We start from the raw sequence: 20,847 nt of genomic DNA on the forward strand, positions 1-20,847 counted from the left end.
TGGTTGGGTCCTAATCATGCCAACATTTTATGTTACAAAAGGGCCGTCTGCCTCAATCTGCCGAACGGAAACACCCTTGCCATTTATGGCGACAAACTTAGTGCGAACCTACAAATCATTTCCTGTGTCAAAGCCTGAAAGTATCTCCGAGAGGAATACCATGTCTTTTTAGCCCACGTCGTAGATAAGAATCAAGGGATAAAAGACATCAAAGACATTTTGGAAGTGTGCAACTTCCTTGACGTATTCCCAGAAGATCTGCCAGGTGTACCGCTCGCACGACAAGTTGAATTCTGAATCGACTTGGTTCCCGGTGCTACCCCCGTAGCCAAAGCACCATATCACCTCGCACCGGCAGAAATGCAAGAGCTGTCTAGTCAATTGAGTGAGCTATTAAGCAAGGGATTCATCAGACCGAGCTTTTCACCTTGGGGAGCACCAGTTCTATTTGTGAAAAAGAAGGATGGATCCTTTCGCATGTGCATCGATTATAGGGAGTTAAACAAACTTACCATAAAGAATCGATATCCCCTACCCCGAATCGACGACCTTTTTGACCAACTTCAGGGAGCAAGCTACTTTTTGAAAATTAACTTGAGGTCGGGTTACCATCAATTGCGAGTTCAAGAAGAAGATATCCCCAAGACGGCATTTAGAACTCGCTATGGACGCTACAAATTTGTAGTGATGCCATTTGGATTAACAAACGCGCCTGCGGTATTCATAGATCTGATGAACCGAGTGTGTCGACCCTTCTTAGATAAATTCGTGATCGTGTTCATCGATGATATCTTGGTCTATTCAAGAAGCGAAGAAGAGCACAGGCAACACCTGCGACTAATATTGGAGACGCTAAGATCCGAGAAGCTTTACGCCAAGTTTTCAAAGTGTGAATTTTGGCGCCGAGAAGTGGGATTCCTTGGCCATGTGGTAAGCAAGAAAGGAATACATGCGGATCCCTCAAAGATCAAGGCGATTGAAAATTGGTCAGCACCTACAACGCCAACGGATATCTGACAATTTTTTGGACTCGCGGGCTACTACCGAAGATTCATACAGAAATTCTCCAAGATTGCTAAGCCCCTCACCACCCTGACTCAGAAAGGCGTGTTGTTCAAATGGGAAGATAAACAAGAAGCCGCCTTCCAGAAACTAAAGCAAGCTCTATGCAGCGCACCAATCTTGTCTCTTCCGGAAGGAACTGATGACTTCGTGGTATATTGCGATGCTTCAAATCAAGGCCTCGGATGCGTGCTTATACAGAGAGGGAAAGTCATCGCCTACGCGTCAAGACAACTTAAGACACACGAAGTTAATTACACTACCCATGACCTTGAACTGGGAGCGGTAGTGTTCGCCTTAAAGATCTGGAGGCACTACCTCTACGGCACAAAATGCACCCTCTTCACCGATCACAAAAATCTTCAGCAGATCCTCAATCAAAAATAGCTCAACATGCGTCAACGAAGATGGGGTGAACTGCTGAACGACTACGAGTGTGAAATTCGCTACCACCCGGGCAAGGCCAATGTAGTGGCTGATGCCCTAAGCAGGAAGGAATATTCGGGCTGCCGAGTAAGATCCCTAACCATGACCATCTATTCCCACCTGGCCACGCAAATCAAGGAAGCTCAACTAGAAGACTTGAAACCAGAGAATGTGGCAGGTGAGGAATTAAGGGGAATGGATAAGAATTTAGAAGTCAAGGACGATGGAACTCGTTATCTCAGGAACCGAATCTGGACACCGAAGTTTGGTGGGTTCCGAGACGTGGTCATGAATAAAGCACACAACACTCGATACTCCATCCATCCAGGGTCAGATAAGATGTATCTAGACCTCAAAAAGTTATACTGGTGGCCGAACATGAAAGCCGAGATTGAATTCTCCTACAATAACAGCTATCACACTAGCATTAAAGTCGCTCCATTCGAAGCTCTCTACGGTCGCAAGTGCAGATCACCCCTGTGTTGGGCCGAAGTGGGGGATACCCAGCTAGCTAGGGGACAAGTCCCTAATAGCGCCCTTACTAGTCCTGAAATCATAAGGGAGACCACAAAAAAAATTGTTCAAATTCGGGAAAGACTGAAGGCGTCTCGTGATCGACAAAAGAGTTACACAGACCAGCGATGCAAACCCTTAGCATTCCAGGTTGGAGATCGGGTACAACTAAAAGTTTCCCTTTGAAAAGGAATGATACGTTTCGGTAAACGTGGGAAACTAAACCCGAGGTACATCGGACCGTTCGAAATCCTTGCCAGGATTAAAACCGTGGCGTATAAACTCCGATTACCACAAGAACTTAATAACGTACACCCCACATTTCACGTATCCAACTTAAAGAAGTGTCTGTCTGACGAGACACTTGTAATACCTCTCGACGAGATCGAAGTTAACGAAAATCTCCACTTCGTGGAAGAACCAGTTAAGATTATGGATAGGGAGGTCAAAAGAACGAACACAAAGCCGTATTCCTATCGTGAAGGTCCGATGGAACGCTAAACGAAGACCTGAGTTCACCTGGGAACGCGAAGACCAAATGAAACAAAAATACCCGCATCTTTTCCCAAACTCATGAAGTCCCGGCCAAAACGTAAATTTCGGGACGAAATTCCCTCTAACGGGGGGATGATGTGACAATAGTCAAATTCGGGTCAAGTTTAAGTCGAACAAACTCATCGAGTCAAACCGGTCAACTCAATTAAACCTTGTATATTAGGGTTTGTGTTATGTAATTACTGTATAACTCACTATTTTAATGAGAAAACATCACTTGGAAAAATTCGTGTGTTTAATTTTCCTTAGCCTTAGTGCTAAACAACGAACAAAAACAATAAAACAATGTTGCATACTCATTAGGAGTGTGTAAGATCCTAAAACATGGCTTAACGGGGTTCACGGACCTTGCGTTGCGGAGCCAAACACTCACAATTGTCACACATGAAACCTCTCTCAATCGTTTTCACTCTATCTCTCTCTATTTTGAAATCTCTCCCAAATCTCTCTAAGTATGTGAAATCTCTCCCAAATATCTCTTTGTATGTGAAATCTCTCCAAGAATGTCAAATCTCTCCCAAATCTCGCTAAGTATGTGAAATCTCTCCCAAATATCTCTTTGTATGTGAAATCTCTCCAAGAATGTCAAATCTCTCCCAAATCTCTCTAAGTATGTTAAATCTCTCCCAAATCTCTCTCAAAAGTTCCTTAAACTTTTTGTAGTCTCTCGGGCCATCTCGACCCTTAACCGGGTCGAAAACCGCTTAAAACGGGGCAAAAACGGACAAAAAGGGCTTAAGGACCCGAAACCCCTCTTAAGGAGCCGAACCCTCTTAAGGACCCGAAAGTCCTTTATTTTAACATATAAGACCCCTTAATTAATGATTAATCACGTTTTTAAGGATAAAACCTTATCCAAGAAGAGTGGGTGAAGTACAAAGGTTGAGTGTTGACTTATCTTTGTATTATGACACAAGCAACCCCCATACCCACTCCATGACTAACCCACACTCCTCCCCACCATACCTTGTCACTTCCTTGTACTTTTTACCTCTCTCACAAGCCATCCCCACGTTTTTAAAGCAGGTCACTCAACCTCTCTCCTCATTTTTTTCACTTGCTCTCATTTCACCAAAAATCAAACACAACTTTTCTCTCAAACTTTTTGTCTCTATTTCAAGACTCCAAGGCTGATCTTCAAGCTTTAATCTTCTCTTGGTAAGTATAATTCATCCTCCTTGTGATTATTGCACTTCATTATACTCAAATCATTGATTGCTTACACAAACTCCATCACTATGATGTTAGATTCTCGAAAATCTTCAAGGCATCTTCAAGTGTTCTTGAGTTGATCACTTCCATTCATCAACAATCATCTACTGAAATTACTTAAGGTGAGTTCATACCCCTACATTTTAATGTTTTCTCAAGTTTTTAGGGGGGGGGGGAATACAAGTTAAAACACCAAGAACATAACTAAACTTTTCTAACATCCTTCATCAGAAAAGTTGGACACCATTCACGGACTGTTTTGGACAACTTATACATTTTTGTTTTCAAAACAGTTTTAGGTGTAAGTCGTTCCTATTCTTAGCTTTAAAATGACTACTTGCACATCTCCATACGATTTTTCTACAATTTATGGTGATTTTTACAAAACTGCCTATCATTTCAAACATCAATCCGGACCAGTCTGTGATTATAGACTTGTTCACACAAGTTAGATGATAAACTATAATATGTATAGTTTATGATTCATCACATAACACACTCATACAAAAAGGGTACATTCATACAAAAAGGTTTTACATTCACACACACCACACGTAAACTTGTTAACTTAAATTGTGAGACATTCTCTTTCCGTACGTCCGAGTGCGGGACTTAAATTCCTGGTAGCTATATCCAGAGTCCCTTGTAGGGAGAACGTTATGGTTGTGTATAGATCTATATTGGGTTAGACACCCCACACCAGAGTTGCATGCAACAGCTAGACCGGCAGGTCTGTGGTGACAAATGTCATATCAGTTTCGCGACGCCTGAGAAACGTCATGGCAGGTTCATTCAGTCATAGTATGGTTATAGCGACTCACTTAGGAAGTTAACAAATCATAAAGTTTACAGGAATTTTTATAATCAAAAAGGGTTTTATGCTGATTTAAAACCATGGTTATATCATTAAGTATGGAAAATACTTGTTCATTCCTGGTTCTGGGATTTAGGACTACATATACATAATAAAGAAAATATTGGATTTTCTGGATACATATTCTAACGCTTTTAAAAGTGAAATGGGTTACTTCTCTAATGAAATCTCTTATGAATTCACCAACCTTTGTGTTGACACTTTTTAAAACAACTTGTATTCTCAGGAAATCACTAAACAGGAAATCAAGTGCATTTGGAAGATGGGACGTTAAGGCGTCAAACATTTCATATTTTGCCAACATATTGTAATTGATTTTGAAACATGTAATTCATACAATGATGTAACTTTTTCAATTATATATATGTTGGTTGTGTTTGCTTAAATCACTATTGCATTTGTTGTTATGATACTATACATGAAGTCCTCTACCCCCGGACATTTCCGCCATCCTTGGTTTGGGGGTGTGACAGACGAGTATTAATAGGGGTAGACAAGCGGGAGTATATATTCCTGATAAAACATTTATCATTGTGGCTACACGAGTACAAAGGTGCTCAAGTTCCTTTCATGTGTGAATTTTCTTCTCTTTTTGTGTATGGTCCTAAAACATGGGTCAATATTTAATTTATGTATTATTACATCTTTGTATATACCTGTCATATCATCGTGTTTCCATGGAAAGGTTGATTTTCTTTCTCTTAGGAACATGATAAGATCTTGCTCAAGATCTTTGTCAATATCATTTCCTAATAACACTTTGATTTCGGGATCTTCAGGAGTTAAAGAAACTTCTTTAACTTTTCTTTTGTGGGGTACTAGGAAATCTCATGTTTTCTTATATTTGTTATGCCTATCTAAGGTGTAGCTGAATTCTTCATGGATATGGTGTAACAATTCTTTTCTTCTTGTTGGCCAGTATAAATCTTGAGTACCCCTAAGGTGATGGTTTCTTGACACATTAGTGGTAAGTCGAAGGAACAACGTTTTTGTTATGAAAACAAGGCATGCCTAAGATAGTACTATAGCAAGACAGAGAATCTACTACATTCAAACGTTAACTATAGTTAACTCCTTAGATACACATTGTGAGTTTGATTTCTCCCCTAATGTTTTTAGTTTTGCCACTAAATCCTACCAACACCGAAGCTGTTCGGTTTATTTCAGAATCGGGTATGTTCATATTGTTGAGCGTCCCCAATAAGATAATGTTGATTGAACTTCCACCTTCTATCAAAATATTTCAGAAAAGTGGTTAGCTACATATAATGTTATGACCATGCCATCATGATTGGAATCGAGCACATCTTCCATCTCATATTCATTGAAGGATATATCCTTCTTGTCAATTAATAAAGCATTGTTTCATGGATTTTCTTCTTTTTCCTACTTGGAGGTCTTTATGTGTATATTCGTTGCAGAATAAGATGCTCCGCAAATGTCAAACCCACCTAAGATAAAGTTTTTTACCTTAGCATCTGAGGGTGGAGGTGTTATTCTTTTGGGAAGATACTTAGGATATTTGCGTTTATGGTTAGGTTTGTTCCCTTTTCTCCCTAAGAGCTCCTTCAGGTGACCTTTACTTAGCAGGTAGCTAAACTCCCTTCTCAGATCAATGCAATCTTCGGTGGGGTGCCCAAAATCTTCATGATATTCACAGTACTTGGATTTATTTTTCTAGGCAGAGGTCTTCTCACTTTTCTTGGGTCATCTTGTTTTGTCCACAAGATCTTGCATTGCATAAAGTAGAGCTGAAAATTTGATAGAGAAACAATAGTCAAATATTTGGATAGTCTTCATATTCATTGTTATGTTACAGAGCATTGGCCCTATGACTCTCATTTCATGTGTTGAGTTTAGTTTTCTAAAACTTCATGGAAAAAAAATTCATTCTTCCTATTGGGATAATCATAGGGTGCCTTTATCCTCTTACAATCTTTTTGTCTTCTTTTAGTCTAGTGAATCTTAGAGCTCTACTCCTCACTTCATCTAACTTATTACATGAGGTCATAAAAAAATCCTCATGGGATGGAGAATCTTTCTTCATCACAATATTGAAGACTTTTATAGTTGTTTCAACATCTAGATGTGGGATATCAAGGGCTTCTTTTTCGAACCTACCAACATAGAACCTTAAGGACTTCTCATTACCTTGGGTTACTCTATAAAGATTACTTGTTAGGTTTTCAAAAGTTTTGTTACAAGAAAATTGGTTATTAACCAAATTATTAAGATAGGATAAAGAAGTAATATATTTAGGGGAACATTTAAGAACCATTTTAGTGAAGATCTTGTAAGGATTGAACCAAAACCTTTGCATATACAAGTCTCCTTAAGATGTTGGTGGATTAAGAGAATCTTAATGCATTCCATATATTGGGCTACATGCTACCTAGGATCCTTGGTTCCATCATGAATCTTCATGTTGGATATTTGAAACCTTTTTGGAACTTTGGTATCACATATGGGTGGTGTGAATCTAGAAATTTTATGGATGGTAGGGGACACGTTTGGAATGGTTTAAATTACACCCATGAAACTTTTCTTGCCTCTCAATTTCCTGAGTTCTTTATCCAATTCGTGGCTTATCCCAACAACTTTTCCATAAGGAGGAATGTTGAAAACTCATCCAAAATCTTTGTAAGAAGTACCTCCTGTGCTGGGAGGTGCACCATATGTGAAGGGTCTGCAATGGGATGATGTCCATGGTTTGACATTTTGTAGATGCATCGACTTCAAATTTTAATATCATGGGTTGCAGTTCTTGGGTTATCCCTCATGGATTTTGGTTTGGTTAAGATGTGAAGGTGGATTTTCTTGGAACTTCACATTCATTATATAAGGGTTTACACTTGGTGGAGGGGGAATATTTTGACCATCAGAAAGAAATGGAATAGTGCTAGATGTGGATCTGGGAAAAATAAACATTTTTGTGTAAAAACTGCAAGTGATTAATACTCATAAAAAATCTTTTTGAACAATCTTTAGAGAAAAGTAATAACACCACCTGTCCTGCGGATGGCACCAAATTGTTTTGGTTAAATATTGCATAAATAAGTTAGTAACCAAATTGTAACACCCAATTTCCTAGGTATATTAATTTATGTTGCAATTCTTTATTTATGTAGGGTTACTCGACGAGTTGGTGCACAGACTCGTCGAGTCTGGTCGCGACTAGATGATGTGGTTAACGAGAGGACTCGACGAGTCAGGGGAGTGACCCGCCGAGTCAGAGCTAATGAAAGAAACCCTAATTTCTCGGGTTTGGGACCTATTTAAAGGCCCTTATGGCCTTCATTTGCGGCTACCAGTCCATAGAGAGAAACCCTAGAGTGTTTGGGTGTTTTGAGAGATAAAGGAAGCCATTCTTTACCTTTGTGGTGTTGTTTAGCAAGAAGAAGGAGGTTCTAGCCAAGAGGAAGCAAAGGAGGTTGCTATTCTATGGATTCGAAGCTAAGATCATTGCATTTGAGGTATTAAACTCGGATCATCTCATGTTTTATGAACTATAAATGGATTAGGGTTTCTTGTGTCCTTTGTTAGGTTGATTTGATGTCCAATAGTCCTTTTATGGTGGTGAGGCTTTGGATCTGGATCCATAGAGGTCCAGAGAGCCTCACTCATCAAGCTCTATAGAGAGTAATGGAGGTTATGGCCTTGGGTTGTGGTATTTGGGGCTAAATCATCATATATGGCCATATAGTTGTTGCATGTACATCAAGATAGAGACTTTACGTGATTATTGAGCTTGGGAAGGTTAGATATAAGGATTAGAGGAATAGATCTGACCTCAGAAGGTCGTTTGAGGTTGAGCATGAAATGAACTCACCGAGTCCATGAGCAGACTCGACGAGTTGGAGCGGGTTGTCCCGTGATTCTGATCAGTGGATGACTCGCCGAGTTGGGTGACCAACTCGGTGAGTCAGAAGGGATTCAAAGGACGCGAATTCACGTATGGACTCGACGAGTCTATGCAAGACTCGACAAGTCGGGTCAAAGGTTGACCGTTGACCAGGGTTGACTAGAGTTGACTTAATAGGGTTAGTCAAACTAAGTCAGGAAGGTATTAATTAGACATGTACTTATGATATAGGAGGCGATACATCGGGGAATTGAGCTCGAGTGACTATCCGACATCAGCGAGGTGAGTCTTCTCACTATGCCATACCCGATGGGGTAGCTAGGTGACCGGAAGGTCTCATATGTGTGATGTTTATGTGATGCATGTTATATATGATATATGTTATGATATGAGTATGATGATATGTACTGGAAGGTCAACAGAGTATGGGCCAGAAGGTCAACAGAGTTATGGAATGGAAATTCCCTGAGACACTTGGGTCAAAAGATCCTATAGATTTATGGCCTGGAAAGGTATATGTGTTGTATGCGGTATTTTGGGGAACTCACTAAGCATTTATGCTTACTGTTTGTGTGTTATGTGTTTCAGGTGCCAGTGTTGATCGCCGGAAGGCGCCGACATGATCAGTACACACTTGCAGATGACATGTTTCTTTTTGAGATCTTGGGATATGGATTTTGTACTGTGTTTTATTTTTGGTGAAAATATTGGATATATGATTTTGGGATGATTTGGAAATGAAATGTTTTATTAAAATTAAATGAAAATTTGTTTGAAATTTAACGGTGTTACAAATTGGTATCAGACCCTTGGTTTGATGGATTTGGATTCACCTTTGGGTGTATTTGAACTCAAACTGAGTATTTGAGAAAGATTTTCATAAAATTAACAATTTTTCTAAAGAGTAAAAGAATTTGGACGATGCGCAAGGAAACAGTGTGTACGATCAGCCAACGCCCGAACAGTGATTTCCCAAGTTACCCTTACATTATGTGTTATGATATATATATATATATATATATATATATATATATATATATATATATATATATATATTGAAATGTATTATGCACGCTAGAGTAGGCTAGGTATTCATATTAGGACTAGAGTGGCCTAATTTGTGATACCTTAGCCTAGGAAGATTTCTTCTGCCATGGGATGCTTTAGAATGAGTAAGTAGTAGTGTGGTGCTATGAGAGTCTACCGAAGGGTAGTTTATGTGTGGAAAGAGATAGAGTACTTGTGACTTGGGATCCTTGGAGGATGACTTGGGATGAATACTGGTGAGGTGTGGAAGGTTGTATTGGGCCCATACTACTGGAAACACCGGATCAGTATGTAGCCCAAGTAGGAATCCTTAGGGTACTAGGAATCAAGAAGGGTTGGGTTATCGAGTGCGAGTATACTCTAGCGAATCCCTAATATTTTTATGTTGTATTTCAGAGACATCATGGTTGGGACGCGCCTCAGACCAGAGACCAACGAGGGAGGTGTGAGCGATGAGGAGCTCCGCCAGATGATTCATGAGGAGGTGGTTGCTGCCGTCCGGGCTGAGGTTCCAGAGATGTTCGGGTCTATTAAGACCACACTGATTAAGACCTTTGATGAGCGGTACGCTGCTCTTACTGAGGCTGTTGTTGCTGCGGCCACTGCAGCTGTTGCTGCCGCCAGGCCACAGGGGGGGTGACTCGCTGCTATACCGGAAATCAGCAACACGAATCCACCAGAGTTTGATGGGACGCAGGACCCGATTGTTGTGATGAGATGGATATCTGACATTGAGGGATGCTTCTACACCGGTTCGTGTCCAGAGCATCTGAGGGTTCGGTTTGCACTGAACCAGCTTCGCTTGTGAGCGAAGGACTGGTGGAAGTTTGTGAGTGCACATCTTAGTTCTGTGGACATTTCAGCGGTGACCTGGGAGGCGTTCACCGCCATGTTCAGAGACGAGTACGTTCCCCCGGTGGAAAAGGAACGATTGGCCCAGGAGTTTTTGACCCTCAAGAAGGGTACGGAGTCAGTTACCGTGATTACCAGGATGTTTCATGAGAGGGAGATGTTCTGCCCTGAGCACGTGTCGACCAAGCAGGCACGCATGAGCTGCTATCTGAGCGTTCTGAGGAGAGACATTTGTGAGTTTGCGGCGAACTCATCATACCGACCATTTGCTGAGCTCCAGACAAATGCCCGGAAGAGGAAGATTGAGCTGGAGACTTAGGCCAGGGAGGAGGCCGAGTCTCAGAGCAGGGATTGCCGACCGGCACAGTCTCAGCCGGCTGTCAAGCGGGGAAAGCCCGCCGATTCGAGATCTGGGGGACAGAAGGGCCGCACTTGCGGAAAGTGCGGAAAAGGTCATGAGGGGGTTTGTAGGTCTGGTATCTGCTACAAGTGTGGCAAAGAGGGGAATATCGCCAAGGATTGCCCCCGGGGGTTCATGGTTTGCTTTCATTGCAACCAGATCGGACATCAGAAGGCTGAGTGTCCGTGGTTGAGGGGGACAGCATAGGGGACGCCGCAGGGATCTACCCCTACTGCTATGCGAGCTATTGAGGGTCGGACGGTGAAGGCCGAGGCGCCAAAGGCGTGAGGGAGAGCGTTCCAGCTGACAGCGGAGGAGGTCCGCGCAGCACCCGACGTCGTGGTTGGTATGTATTATGTTCATATTTATTTATGCTATAATAAGATCTTGTATTTATATTATGTTATTCATCAGTACTTTTCTTGTGAATTCTGTACCTGCTTTGGTGTTATTTGACTCAGGTGCGAATCGGTATTTTGTGTCATTAGCATTCACTAAGCACATCAGTATCCAGCGAGAGGCGATGAGTAGACCTTTGTGTGTTTCTATAGCTAACGAGCGAGCAGTGTATGCCACATATGTGATTCGAGGGTGTGTACTTGAGATCTTTGGCGTTGGGTTTTGCAATAGATCGGGTCCCGATTGCAATGGAGGACGTATGTGTTATCGTAGTTATGGATTGGTTGAGCCGATTTGGGGCAGTAATAGACTGCGAGTAGCAGCTGTTCATGATCCGAGATCCCAGTGGGGTAGTGCTGACAGTTTATGGTGAGGGGACTCGTAGTGGTTCAACATTATGTTCGGCTGCCAGGGCGAGGCAGAGTTTGCAGCGGGGCTGCAAGGGGTTCGTAGCTTACGTGATGGATGTACGGGAGGCCTCTGGGAGGCCAAGTTTGCTTGACGATGTCCCGACAGTGCGAGAGTTCCCGGAAGTATTTCCCAAGGAGTTGCCGGGTGTGCCTCCCGAGAGGCAGGTGGAGTTTCGCATCGATTTGATTCCTGGGGCCACGCCTATCGCTAATGCGCCTTATCGTTTGGCACCACCAGAGATGTAGGAGTTATCCTCATAACTCCAGGAGCTGTTGGGGAAGGGGTTTATTCGTCGGAGCAGCTCGCCTTGGGGAGCCCCGATCCTGTTCGTTAAGAAGAAGGATGGTTCACACCAGATGTGTATTGATTACCGAGAGTTGAACAAATTAACAGTTAAGAACCGTTATCTGTTGCCGAGGATTGATGACTTATTTGATCAGCTGCAGGGGGCATCTTGGTTCTCCAAGATTGATCTGAGGTCTGGATATCAACAGATGAGGGTGCGTGATGAGGATATCCAGAAGACGGCGTTCAGGACGTGTTATGGGCACTATGAGTTTGTGGTGATGCCTTTCGGGCTCACCAATGCGCCAACAGCATTCATGAATCTAATGAGCAGAGTATGTAGACCGATGTTGGATCAATCGGTGATCGTGTTCATTGATGACATTCTAGTGTATTCTAGATCCCAGGAGCAGCATGAGGAGCACTTGAGAGAGGTTCTTGGGGTGTTGAGATCGGAGAGGCTTTATGCCAAATTCTCCGTGTGTGAATTCTGACTACGAGAGGTCCAGTTCTTAGGGCATCTCGTTAATCAGAATGGGATATTGGTTGATCCAGCCAAGATTGAGGCAGTGATGAGTTGGGAAGTGCCAAAGTCCGCTACCGAGATCAGGAGTTTTCTGGGGTTGGCCGGTTATTATCGGAGATTCATTCAGGACTTCTCCAAGATTGTAGTTCCACTCACTAGGTTGACCAGGAAGGCTGTTTCATTCTCATGGGGTCCGGAGCAGCAGACCTCATTTGAGACTCATCGCCAGAAGTTGTGTGAAGCCCCGGTGTTATCCCTACTAGAGGGAGTTGATGATTTTGTGGTTTACTACGATGCATCGATATCTGGGTTAGGCGCAATGCTTATGCAGAGGGGCCATGTAATAGCGTATGCGTCGAGGCAGTTGAAGCCTCATGAGGTGAGGTATCCCACTCATGATCTGGAGTTGGGGGCAGTAGTGTTCGCCCTTGATCTGGCGCCACTATCTGTATGGGGTTCGGTGTAGCATATTCACGGACCACAAGAGTTTGAACTATTTGATGGATCAGCCCAACTTGAACATGCGACAGAGGAGCTGGTTGGATGTGGTAAAGGATTATGATTATGAGATCTTGTATCACCTGGGCAAGGCGAATGTGGTAGCTGATGCCCTGAGTCGGAGGGCAGAGAGTGCCCCGATCCGAGGTATGTGTATGAGGATGACTGTGATGACTCCGGTGTTGGATGCCATCCGAGAGGCTCAGACCGAGGCAGTGAGGCCGGAGAACCGTAAGAAAGAGCGGGTGATTGAGAAAGTATCTGAGTTTGTGACTGATAGCCTAGGGCTTATCACATTTCAGGGTCGTATTTGGGTGTCGTTTATTGGTGGGGCACGAAGAATCCAACTGGAGGAGGTGCATCGATCGAGGTTCTCGATCCATCCCGGGGCTACCAAGATGTACTTGGATCTGAGGAAAGATTATTGGTGTCCATGCATGAAGAGGGATGTAGTGTGGATTGTAGGGAGGTGCTTGACCTGTCGTCAGGTTAAGGCTGAGCACTAGCGTCCACATGGTAAATTGCAGCCACTCGAGGTTCTCCAGTGGAAGAGGGAATAGATCTCTATGGATTTCATCACAAGTTACCCAGAACTCCAAGGGGTGTCGATGCGATTTGGGTGATAGTGGATCGACTAAGAAAGAGTGCCCACTTTCTTTCTATCAATGAGAGCTCTTCTGCGGAGAAGTTGGCAGAGATGTATGTGAGCGAGATAGTGTCTCGGCATGGGGTACCGATTTCGATTGTGTTGGATGGGGATGTGCATTTTACTTCCAGGTTCTGGAAGAAGTTTCATGAGGAGTTCAGTACCAGATTGCATTTCAGCACTGCCTATCACCCTCAGACCGATGGTTAGAGTGAGCGGACTATTCAGACTCTTGAGGATATGCTTCGTGCATGTGTATTGGATTTTGGAGGGGGTTGGGTCACGTACCTGCCCTTGGCTGAGTTCTCCTATAACAACAGCCATCATTCGAGCATCAGTATGCCTCATTTTGAGTTGTTATATGGGAGGAGGTGTCGGACTCCCATTTGCTGGGGAGAAGTAGGGCAGCGGGTGATGGGTAGCACAGAGATAATACTACAGACCACCGAGCAGATTCAGCAGGTCAGATAGAGGTTGATGACAACCCAGAGCCTTCAGAAGAGTTATGCGGATAGATGACGGTCAGAGCTCGAGTTTCAGGTGGGTGATTTCGTTCTCCTGAAAGTCTCACCTTGGAAAGGTGTGATCCGATTCAGGAAGAGAGGCAATTTGGGGCCTCGGTATATTGGTCCTTTCAGGGTGACCGCCAGGGTGGGCGGGGTAGCATATCGTTTGGAGCAACCTGCGGAGTTGAGTCAGATTCATGATACCTTCCACGTGGCTCAGTTGAGGAAGTGTATCGCCGATGAGTCGGCAGTGGTTCCATTAGAGGACATTTAGGTGGATGCGAGCCTGAACTATGTTGAGAGGCCGATCGCGATTCGGGATAGGAGGATCAAGGTTTTGAGAAACAAGGAGGTGTCATTGGTTCAGGTCCAGTGGCAGCATCGGAAGGGGTCCGAGCTGACTTGGGAGCCGGAGTTAAATATGCGAGAGTAATATCCAGAGATATTTGGTGAGCGAGACTTCGAGGGCGAAGTTTGATTCATGTGGGGGAGAATTGTAACACCCATTTCCCAGGTATATTAATTTATGTTGCAATTCTTTATTTATGTAGGGTGACTCGACGAGTTGGTGCTCAGACTCGTCGAGTTTGGTCGCGACTGGATGATGTGGTTAATGAGGGGACTCGACGAGTCAGGGGAGTGACTCGCCGAGTTAGAGCTGACGAAAGAAACCCTAATTTCTCGGGTTTGGGACCTATTTAAAGGCCCTTATGGCCTTCATTTGCGGCTACCAGTCCATAGAGAGAAACCCTAGAGTGTTTGGGCGTTTTGAGAGAGAAAGGAAGCCATTCTTGACCTTTGTGGTGTTGTTTAGCAAGAAGAAGGAGGTTCTAGCCAAGAGGAAGCAAAGGAGGTTGCTATTCTGTGGATTCGAAGCTAAGATCATTGCATTTGAGGCATTAAACTCGGCTCATCTCCTGTTTTATGAACTATATATGGATTAGGGTTTCTTGTGTCCTTTGTTAGGTTGATTTGATGTCCAATAGTCCTTTTATGGTGGTGAGGCTTTGGATCTGGATCCATAAAGGTCCAGAGAGCCTCACTCATCAAGCTTTATAGAGAGCAATGGAGGTTATGGCCTTAGGTTGTGGTATTTGGGGCTAAATCATAATATATGGCCATATAGTTGTTGCATGTACATCAAGATAGAGACTTTACGTGATTATTGAGCTTAGGAAGGTTAGATCTAAGGATTAGAGGAATAGATCTGACCTCAGAAGGTCGTTTGAGGTTGAGCATGAAACGAACTCGCTGAGTCCATGAGCAGACTCGACGAGTCGGAGCGGGTTGTCCCGTGATTCAGATCAGTGGATGACTCGCCGAGTTAGGTGAGTGACTCGGTGAGTTAGAAGGGATTCAAAGGACTTGAGTTCACATATGGACTCGACGAGTCTATGCAAGACTCGACGATTCGGGTCAAAGGTTTACCGTTGACCAACGTTGACCAGGGTTGACTAGAGTTGACTTAATAGGGTTAGTCAAACTAAGTCAGGAAGGTATTAATTAGACGTGTACTTATGATATTAGAGGTGATACATCGGGGAATCGAGCTCGAGTGATTATCCGACATCAGCGAGGTGAGTCTTCTCACTATGCCATACCCAATGGGGTAGCTAGGTGACCGAAAGGTCTTATGTGTATGATGTTTATGTGATACATGTTATATATGTGATATGTTATGATATGAGTATGATGATATGGACCAGAAGGTCAACAGAGTATGGGCTGAAACGTCAATGGAGTTATGGGATGGAAATCCCCTAAGACACTTGGTTCGGAAGATCCTATGGAGTTATGGCTTGGAAAGGCATATGTGTTGTATGTGGTATTTTGGGGAACTTACTAAGCATTTATGTGTACCGTTTGTGTGTTATGTGTTTCAGGTACCAATGATGATCGCGGGAAGGTGCCAACATGATCAGTACACACTTGCAGATGACATGTTGCTTTTTGAGATCTTGGGAATTTGGTGAAAATATTGGATATATGATTTTGGGATGATTTGGAAATGAAATGTTTTATTAAAATTAAATGAAAAATTGTTTGAAATTTAACGGTGTTACACAAATTAGTAAGTGTGGTGTTATGTTTAAGTAAAGATCTTTTAGAAAGTAAATTGTAAATTGCTGAAGATTTAGAAATATGTTGAAGATCTTGGACATACCCAAAATCCTGGGAAAAAGACAGTAATATTAAGATTTATTATAAAGAAAATAAACTAATGAATATTTAGAAATGTTAATTAGATACAAGATATAAGTACGTTTTTACTTGGAAATTAGGACAAATATAGTGCTAAAATTGTAAATTCATTGAGTATAACAATAAGTCTTAAGGTATTCAAAAGGATTAAGATACCATAAAGTATCTTGAGGTTATAATTCATAAGAAAAAGTACCGCAATTGAATAAACATTTATTAAAATATGTGTAAGCACCGAAATAGATCAAATAACATTAAATGAGTGCAAGAACACAAAGATATATGAGAAAAGCCCTTGATTTGTTAATATTTCCAGCACAAAACATTGGGAGGTGACAAGAGTCACACTACATTCAGAACCTTTATTAGAAATAAGTAGAAATGTTACAAGTGCAAGTTAATCGTGAGTTGTATGAGTGAAATTTACCAAGTATAAGTGTTCTATGAATAGTGAATGTTTGTGAAATGATCTCAGCTCCTCTACTTATACATTTCATAGCTAACTAACTTCCTTAAAAATCTGTTATCTTCCCTATTTGTGCTTAACCACGTATTTTGGGGAAACTCAACATATTTTCTTGTTGACCACATGCTTACTTGACTTAGTACATGCCTTGTGAGATGACCATTTAGTCCTACATAAGAAATACAATCGCAATCCCAAGATTTTCGATTGTTCAAGATATTGGACGGTTCAAGATCTTGGGCAGTTAAAGATGTTAGTACATGTTCAAGAGGTTATACATAATAAAATAAGGTTATGAAAATATCACCCATAACACTAGTGAAAAAAAAAGATACAACTTAGTGGCTCTAATACCACTGGTAAAACTTAGAGTTTCAAATACAAACGTACATGACAACAAAAGCAAGAAAACAAAACCAAATTCCAACCACTAGGATCATATATCCATATGTAACTTTCAAATAAACCATACATAAAAGGAACAAAGTAAACAAACATCTTGATCTTTTGAAAATTATTATTGAACACGAACCATAATTAAGATTGACAATCGAACTCACGTCATGATCGAGATGGACGCACAACCTCAGTCAAACAAATTCAGGTAGGAGAAGAGAATGAGGGGTGGCTATTTTAGGGTTGCTTGCATATACCCTCTTGGCCGGCTATACACCTCTAGTTATAGGGGTGGGATTAGGGTTTAGTAGATAATTACTTGGTAACTAAGTAATTATCATTTAAGCATTCGAATTTCAAATCTTACAATTTAAACCCTAGAGGTTAATAAGTTTTTATTAATTTATTAATGACTAGGTAAATAACAAACTAGATCTTTATTATCTCTCTCTTGTCAAATATTGTATAAATATATTCTTGCTTGTAACCTAAAATGATGTTACCATAAATAGTAATATTATCAAGATTGATTTCTTCATGGGGTCGGTTTGTTATCCAAGAAGGTAAGACTGATATGGTGTTTTAGTTTATTGATCATGAGATCACATGTCTTTATTATGTTGGGGGTAAGCTTCAGGTAGGGTAGGTGGCATAAGACAAATTGGCTAATATGTAAAGAACCAAATGTATCCTCCCTAATCATTTCAAAATCTAAACGAAGATGACATGAAGTAATACTCTATAAGTGCATAACATCTATAAGAAAAATTAGACATCTAAGAACACATGAAATAAATTCCACATGAGTGTCTGAAGAAGAGGAACAAAATCTCATATGGGTTTTTGTTTTTATATAAATCTCCTAAACTTATATCCCTAATAATTAAAATCTTCACTGGTGAAATATGTTCAAAGGGATAAAAGTATATACACAATAAAAATTATGAAATTACAATCTTCACCCCATTTGAGAAGCTATTAATCATGAGGTTTTATTTTATAAAGGCTCATAACATATACTTGTTCAACAAAAGTCATTCCTTGCCAAATACTATCCAAAAGGCTACCATGTCGCTTTTCAAGAAGGTGGCCATACATGATTATCCTCTTTGTTTGTTTGTTTTTTTTTTTTTTTTTTTTTTTTAGAAGTATGTAAATGTTTTTGAGTATTTTTTTAGATTATTATTATTTTTTTATTTAAAAAAGAGAAATTTTGAAAAAAAAAAAAAGAGAAAGAAAAACATATTTTTTGTTAAAGTTTTCTTTTGAACATGGAATTATGGTGAGAAGAAATTATAGACACAACCAAAGTTAGGTTTAAAGGGTTGATGTCATCTCGATTCAACATAATTAGTTGGCCTAGAAATATTAGAACTTTGTTTCATCAAGGGATTTGCTAAAGACATCGGTGACTTGTCCATCCATGTGAACAAAGTCGCAAATCAACATAACCTTTTTGGATATTATCTTTGATGAAATGATATCGATATGCTTGGTCATGAAGTAGTGTAGATGGTTGTGAGATATGACAATGACACTAGAAGAATGACAACAGATGGGAATGTAGAAAACTTTGATTCCTTAATCATGTCGTTGTGTTTGCATCCATAAAACTTGGTAGCAACAATTAGTGGCAATGTATTATGCTTTGGTGGTTGAAGTAGAAACGCAAGATTGTTGCTTTGTTGTCTAACTAACAAGTCTAGCACCAAGAAATTGACATTTACCACATGTACTCTTCATGTACAACTTACATCCTCCCTAGTCGGAGTCAGGAAAGCACATAACTAAAAGTCATACTTAGCAATGTACCAGAGTCCAAGGGAAGGTGTGTCTTTAAGGTATTTGAAACTTCTTTTTACTACTATCATATTGGAATCAATTGAGTTTGCTTGATACGAGGCACATACACATGTTGAACACATAATGTCCGAATTACCGGCCCGTAAGGTATATGAGGGATTTTGTCATCAAGATCGGCATCTAGTTTGTAGCTGTAGGCTATAGGGATTTTTGCAGTTTTCGATTTATCAATAGAAATGCGACTTAAATGGTTTCGAACATATTGTTCCTGGTTGATGAATTATGAAGATTGTTTAACTTGAAGACAAAAAAACATAGATCACTCTCTGATCATACTTATGTGGAACTTGCTCATCATAGGATCTTCAAAGTTGGTACTTAGAGAATCATCAGGAGATCCGAATATAATATCATCATATATTTGAACAACTAGCAACTTGTTATTATAGATTTTACGGAAAAGGGTAGGATCAATGGAACCTCATTTCAAGTCGGATTCTTCAAGGAAAGTTGACAGTGTACTGTACCAATCTAGAGGAGCTTGCTTCTACTTTGATACGAAATAAAAAAAATTATAAGGTCCCTTAAAAGTTTATCTTTTCTTTCTCGTTAGTGAAGATAAATACAAGAGGATGAAATAATCAACCAGCTACAATTAATAAATGATTACTAATCAATCTATTACAAATAGGAAAAACAATATTAATCTTGAAATAGAAGATTAAAATAATTTTTCAAGATTTGCTCTTATTATAACGTCGAATAACATAAGTTTTACCACTTGTTTAATGTGTTAAATAATATGTTACACGTAACTACATACAATTTACATTTGTATAATCATGAATCATATTGAAAAAAATTATAATACCTACGCACAAACATCCTATGAACATACACCAATCATTTAAAATTTAAAGAAGATATATTAGTTTTATATAATAAAATACAAGACAACCATGGGCTTTGATTCAAGACGGAAAGGATCCCTCGGATGAGAAGACAGAAGAACACCACGAAAGTGAAGTTGGTGACATATTGAATCCCAACGGACTCATAACTGCATCCTCAGATGGATTATATTCCCCTGGTTTGGACGAAAAATAGTCCATCAAACCTGACTTTGAAGTATACCTAGTTGTATTCAAGGTTTCTTTCAACAGGTTGGAAATATTCGGCGACAACATGAAGGTCGGTAGTGGGCTCACCATGCTACCACCTTCGGATGACGGTGCAGTGGAGGGAGTTTGTTTAGGAAATAAGTGAAACAAAGACGGTTTTGGTATTGTAGAGAGGATAAGAGGTGGTGGAGCACTGTCTTTAAGGCGGCGTGCAGAAGGGTATTGAAATTCAGGCTCGCTGGTGAGCACACGAACAACCTCTTTGAAATTTGACGAATCAACGTTGTAAATTGTGGGTGGGGTGGGGGGCAACGGTGCGATGAATTGCTTCATCATGTGCTTTTGTAGGGGCTTACGGACTGAATGGATGGAGTCATGGTATGATGGTTGGGTGGGTTTCATTGCTTTTCGTGGATGCTGGTGTTGGTATGAGGAAGAAGACAAAGATGAAGTGAAGGAATAAGTGATTTGATCCATTTTAATTGTAAGATATGTGTGGTTTTTGTTTGATAGGGTTTTTCGAATGGATGTGTGTATATATAGAGGATGATAGGTTGGTTCTAATGCTAGGCTGTGTTGTAAAGGCTTACATTTTGCATTTGTAATTTGTTCTAAAAATCCAGAATAAAAAAATAATAATAATAAATTGAGTGATAGTGTGTCAAACAAATCGGCTCTTCTTATTTTTTAGCGTTCAAAAAACAAGGTTTTGAGGATTTTTTTGTACCAAAAGTTTTTTTTACCAAAAGATTATAATTTGAGAAATTATTTACTTTTTTTTAGAA

The 20,847-nt window shown here is 40.7% G+C and overlaps 1 protein-coding gene across 1 annotated transcript; it reads right to left on the minus strand.

The window, feature by feature from the left end:
• Positions 1-19,912: 19,912 nt before the first annotated feature.
• On the minus strand, positions 19,913-20,539 carry LOC145099625 (uncharacterized). The gene has a single exon (XM_079037166.1). The coding sequence runs from the start codon at positions 20,537-20,539 to the stop codon at positions 19,913-19,915; it is 627 nt and encodes a 208-aa protein (XP_078893292.1).
• Between the last annotated feature and the right edge of the window lie 308 nt (positions 20,540-20,847).

Source organism: Lactuca serriola, chromosome 4 (assembly GCF_051521515.1).
Source record: "Lactuca serriola cultivar US96UC23 chromosome 4, Lser_US96UC23_V15, whole genome shotgun sequence".
In the NCBI taxonomy this organism is placed as follows: domain Eukaryota; kingdom Viridiplantae; phylum Streptophyta; class Magnoliopsida; order Asterales; family Asteraceae; genus Lactuca; species Lactuca serriola.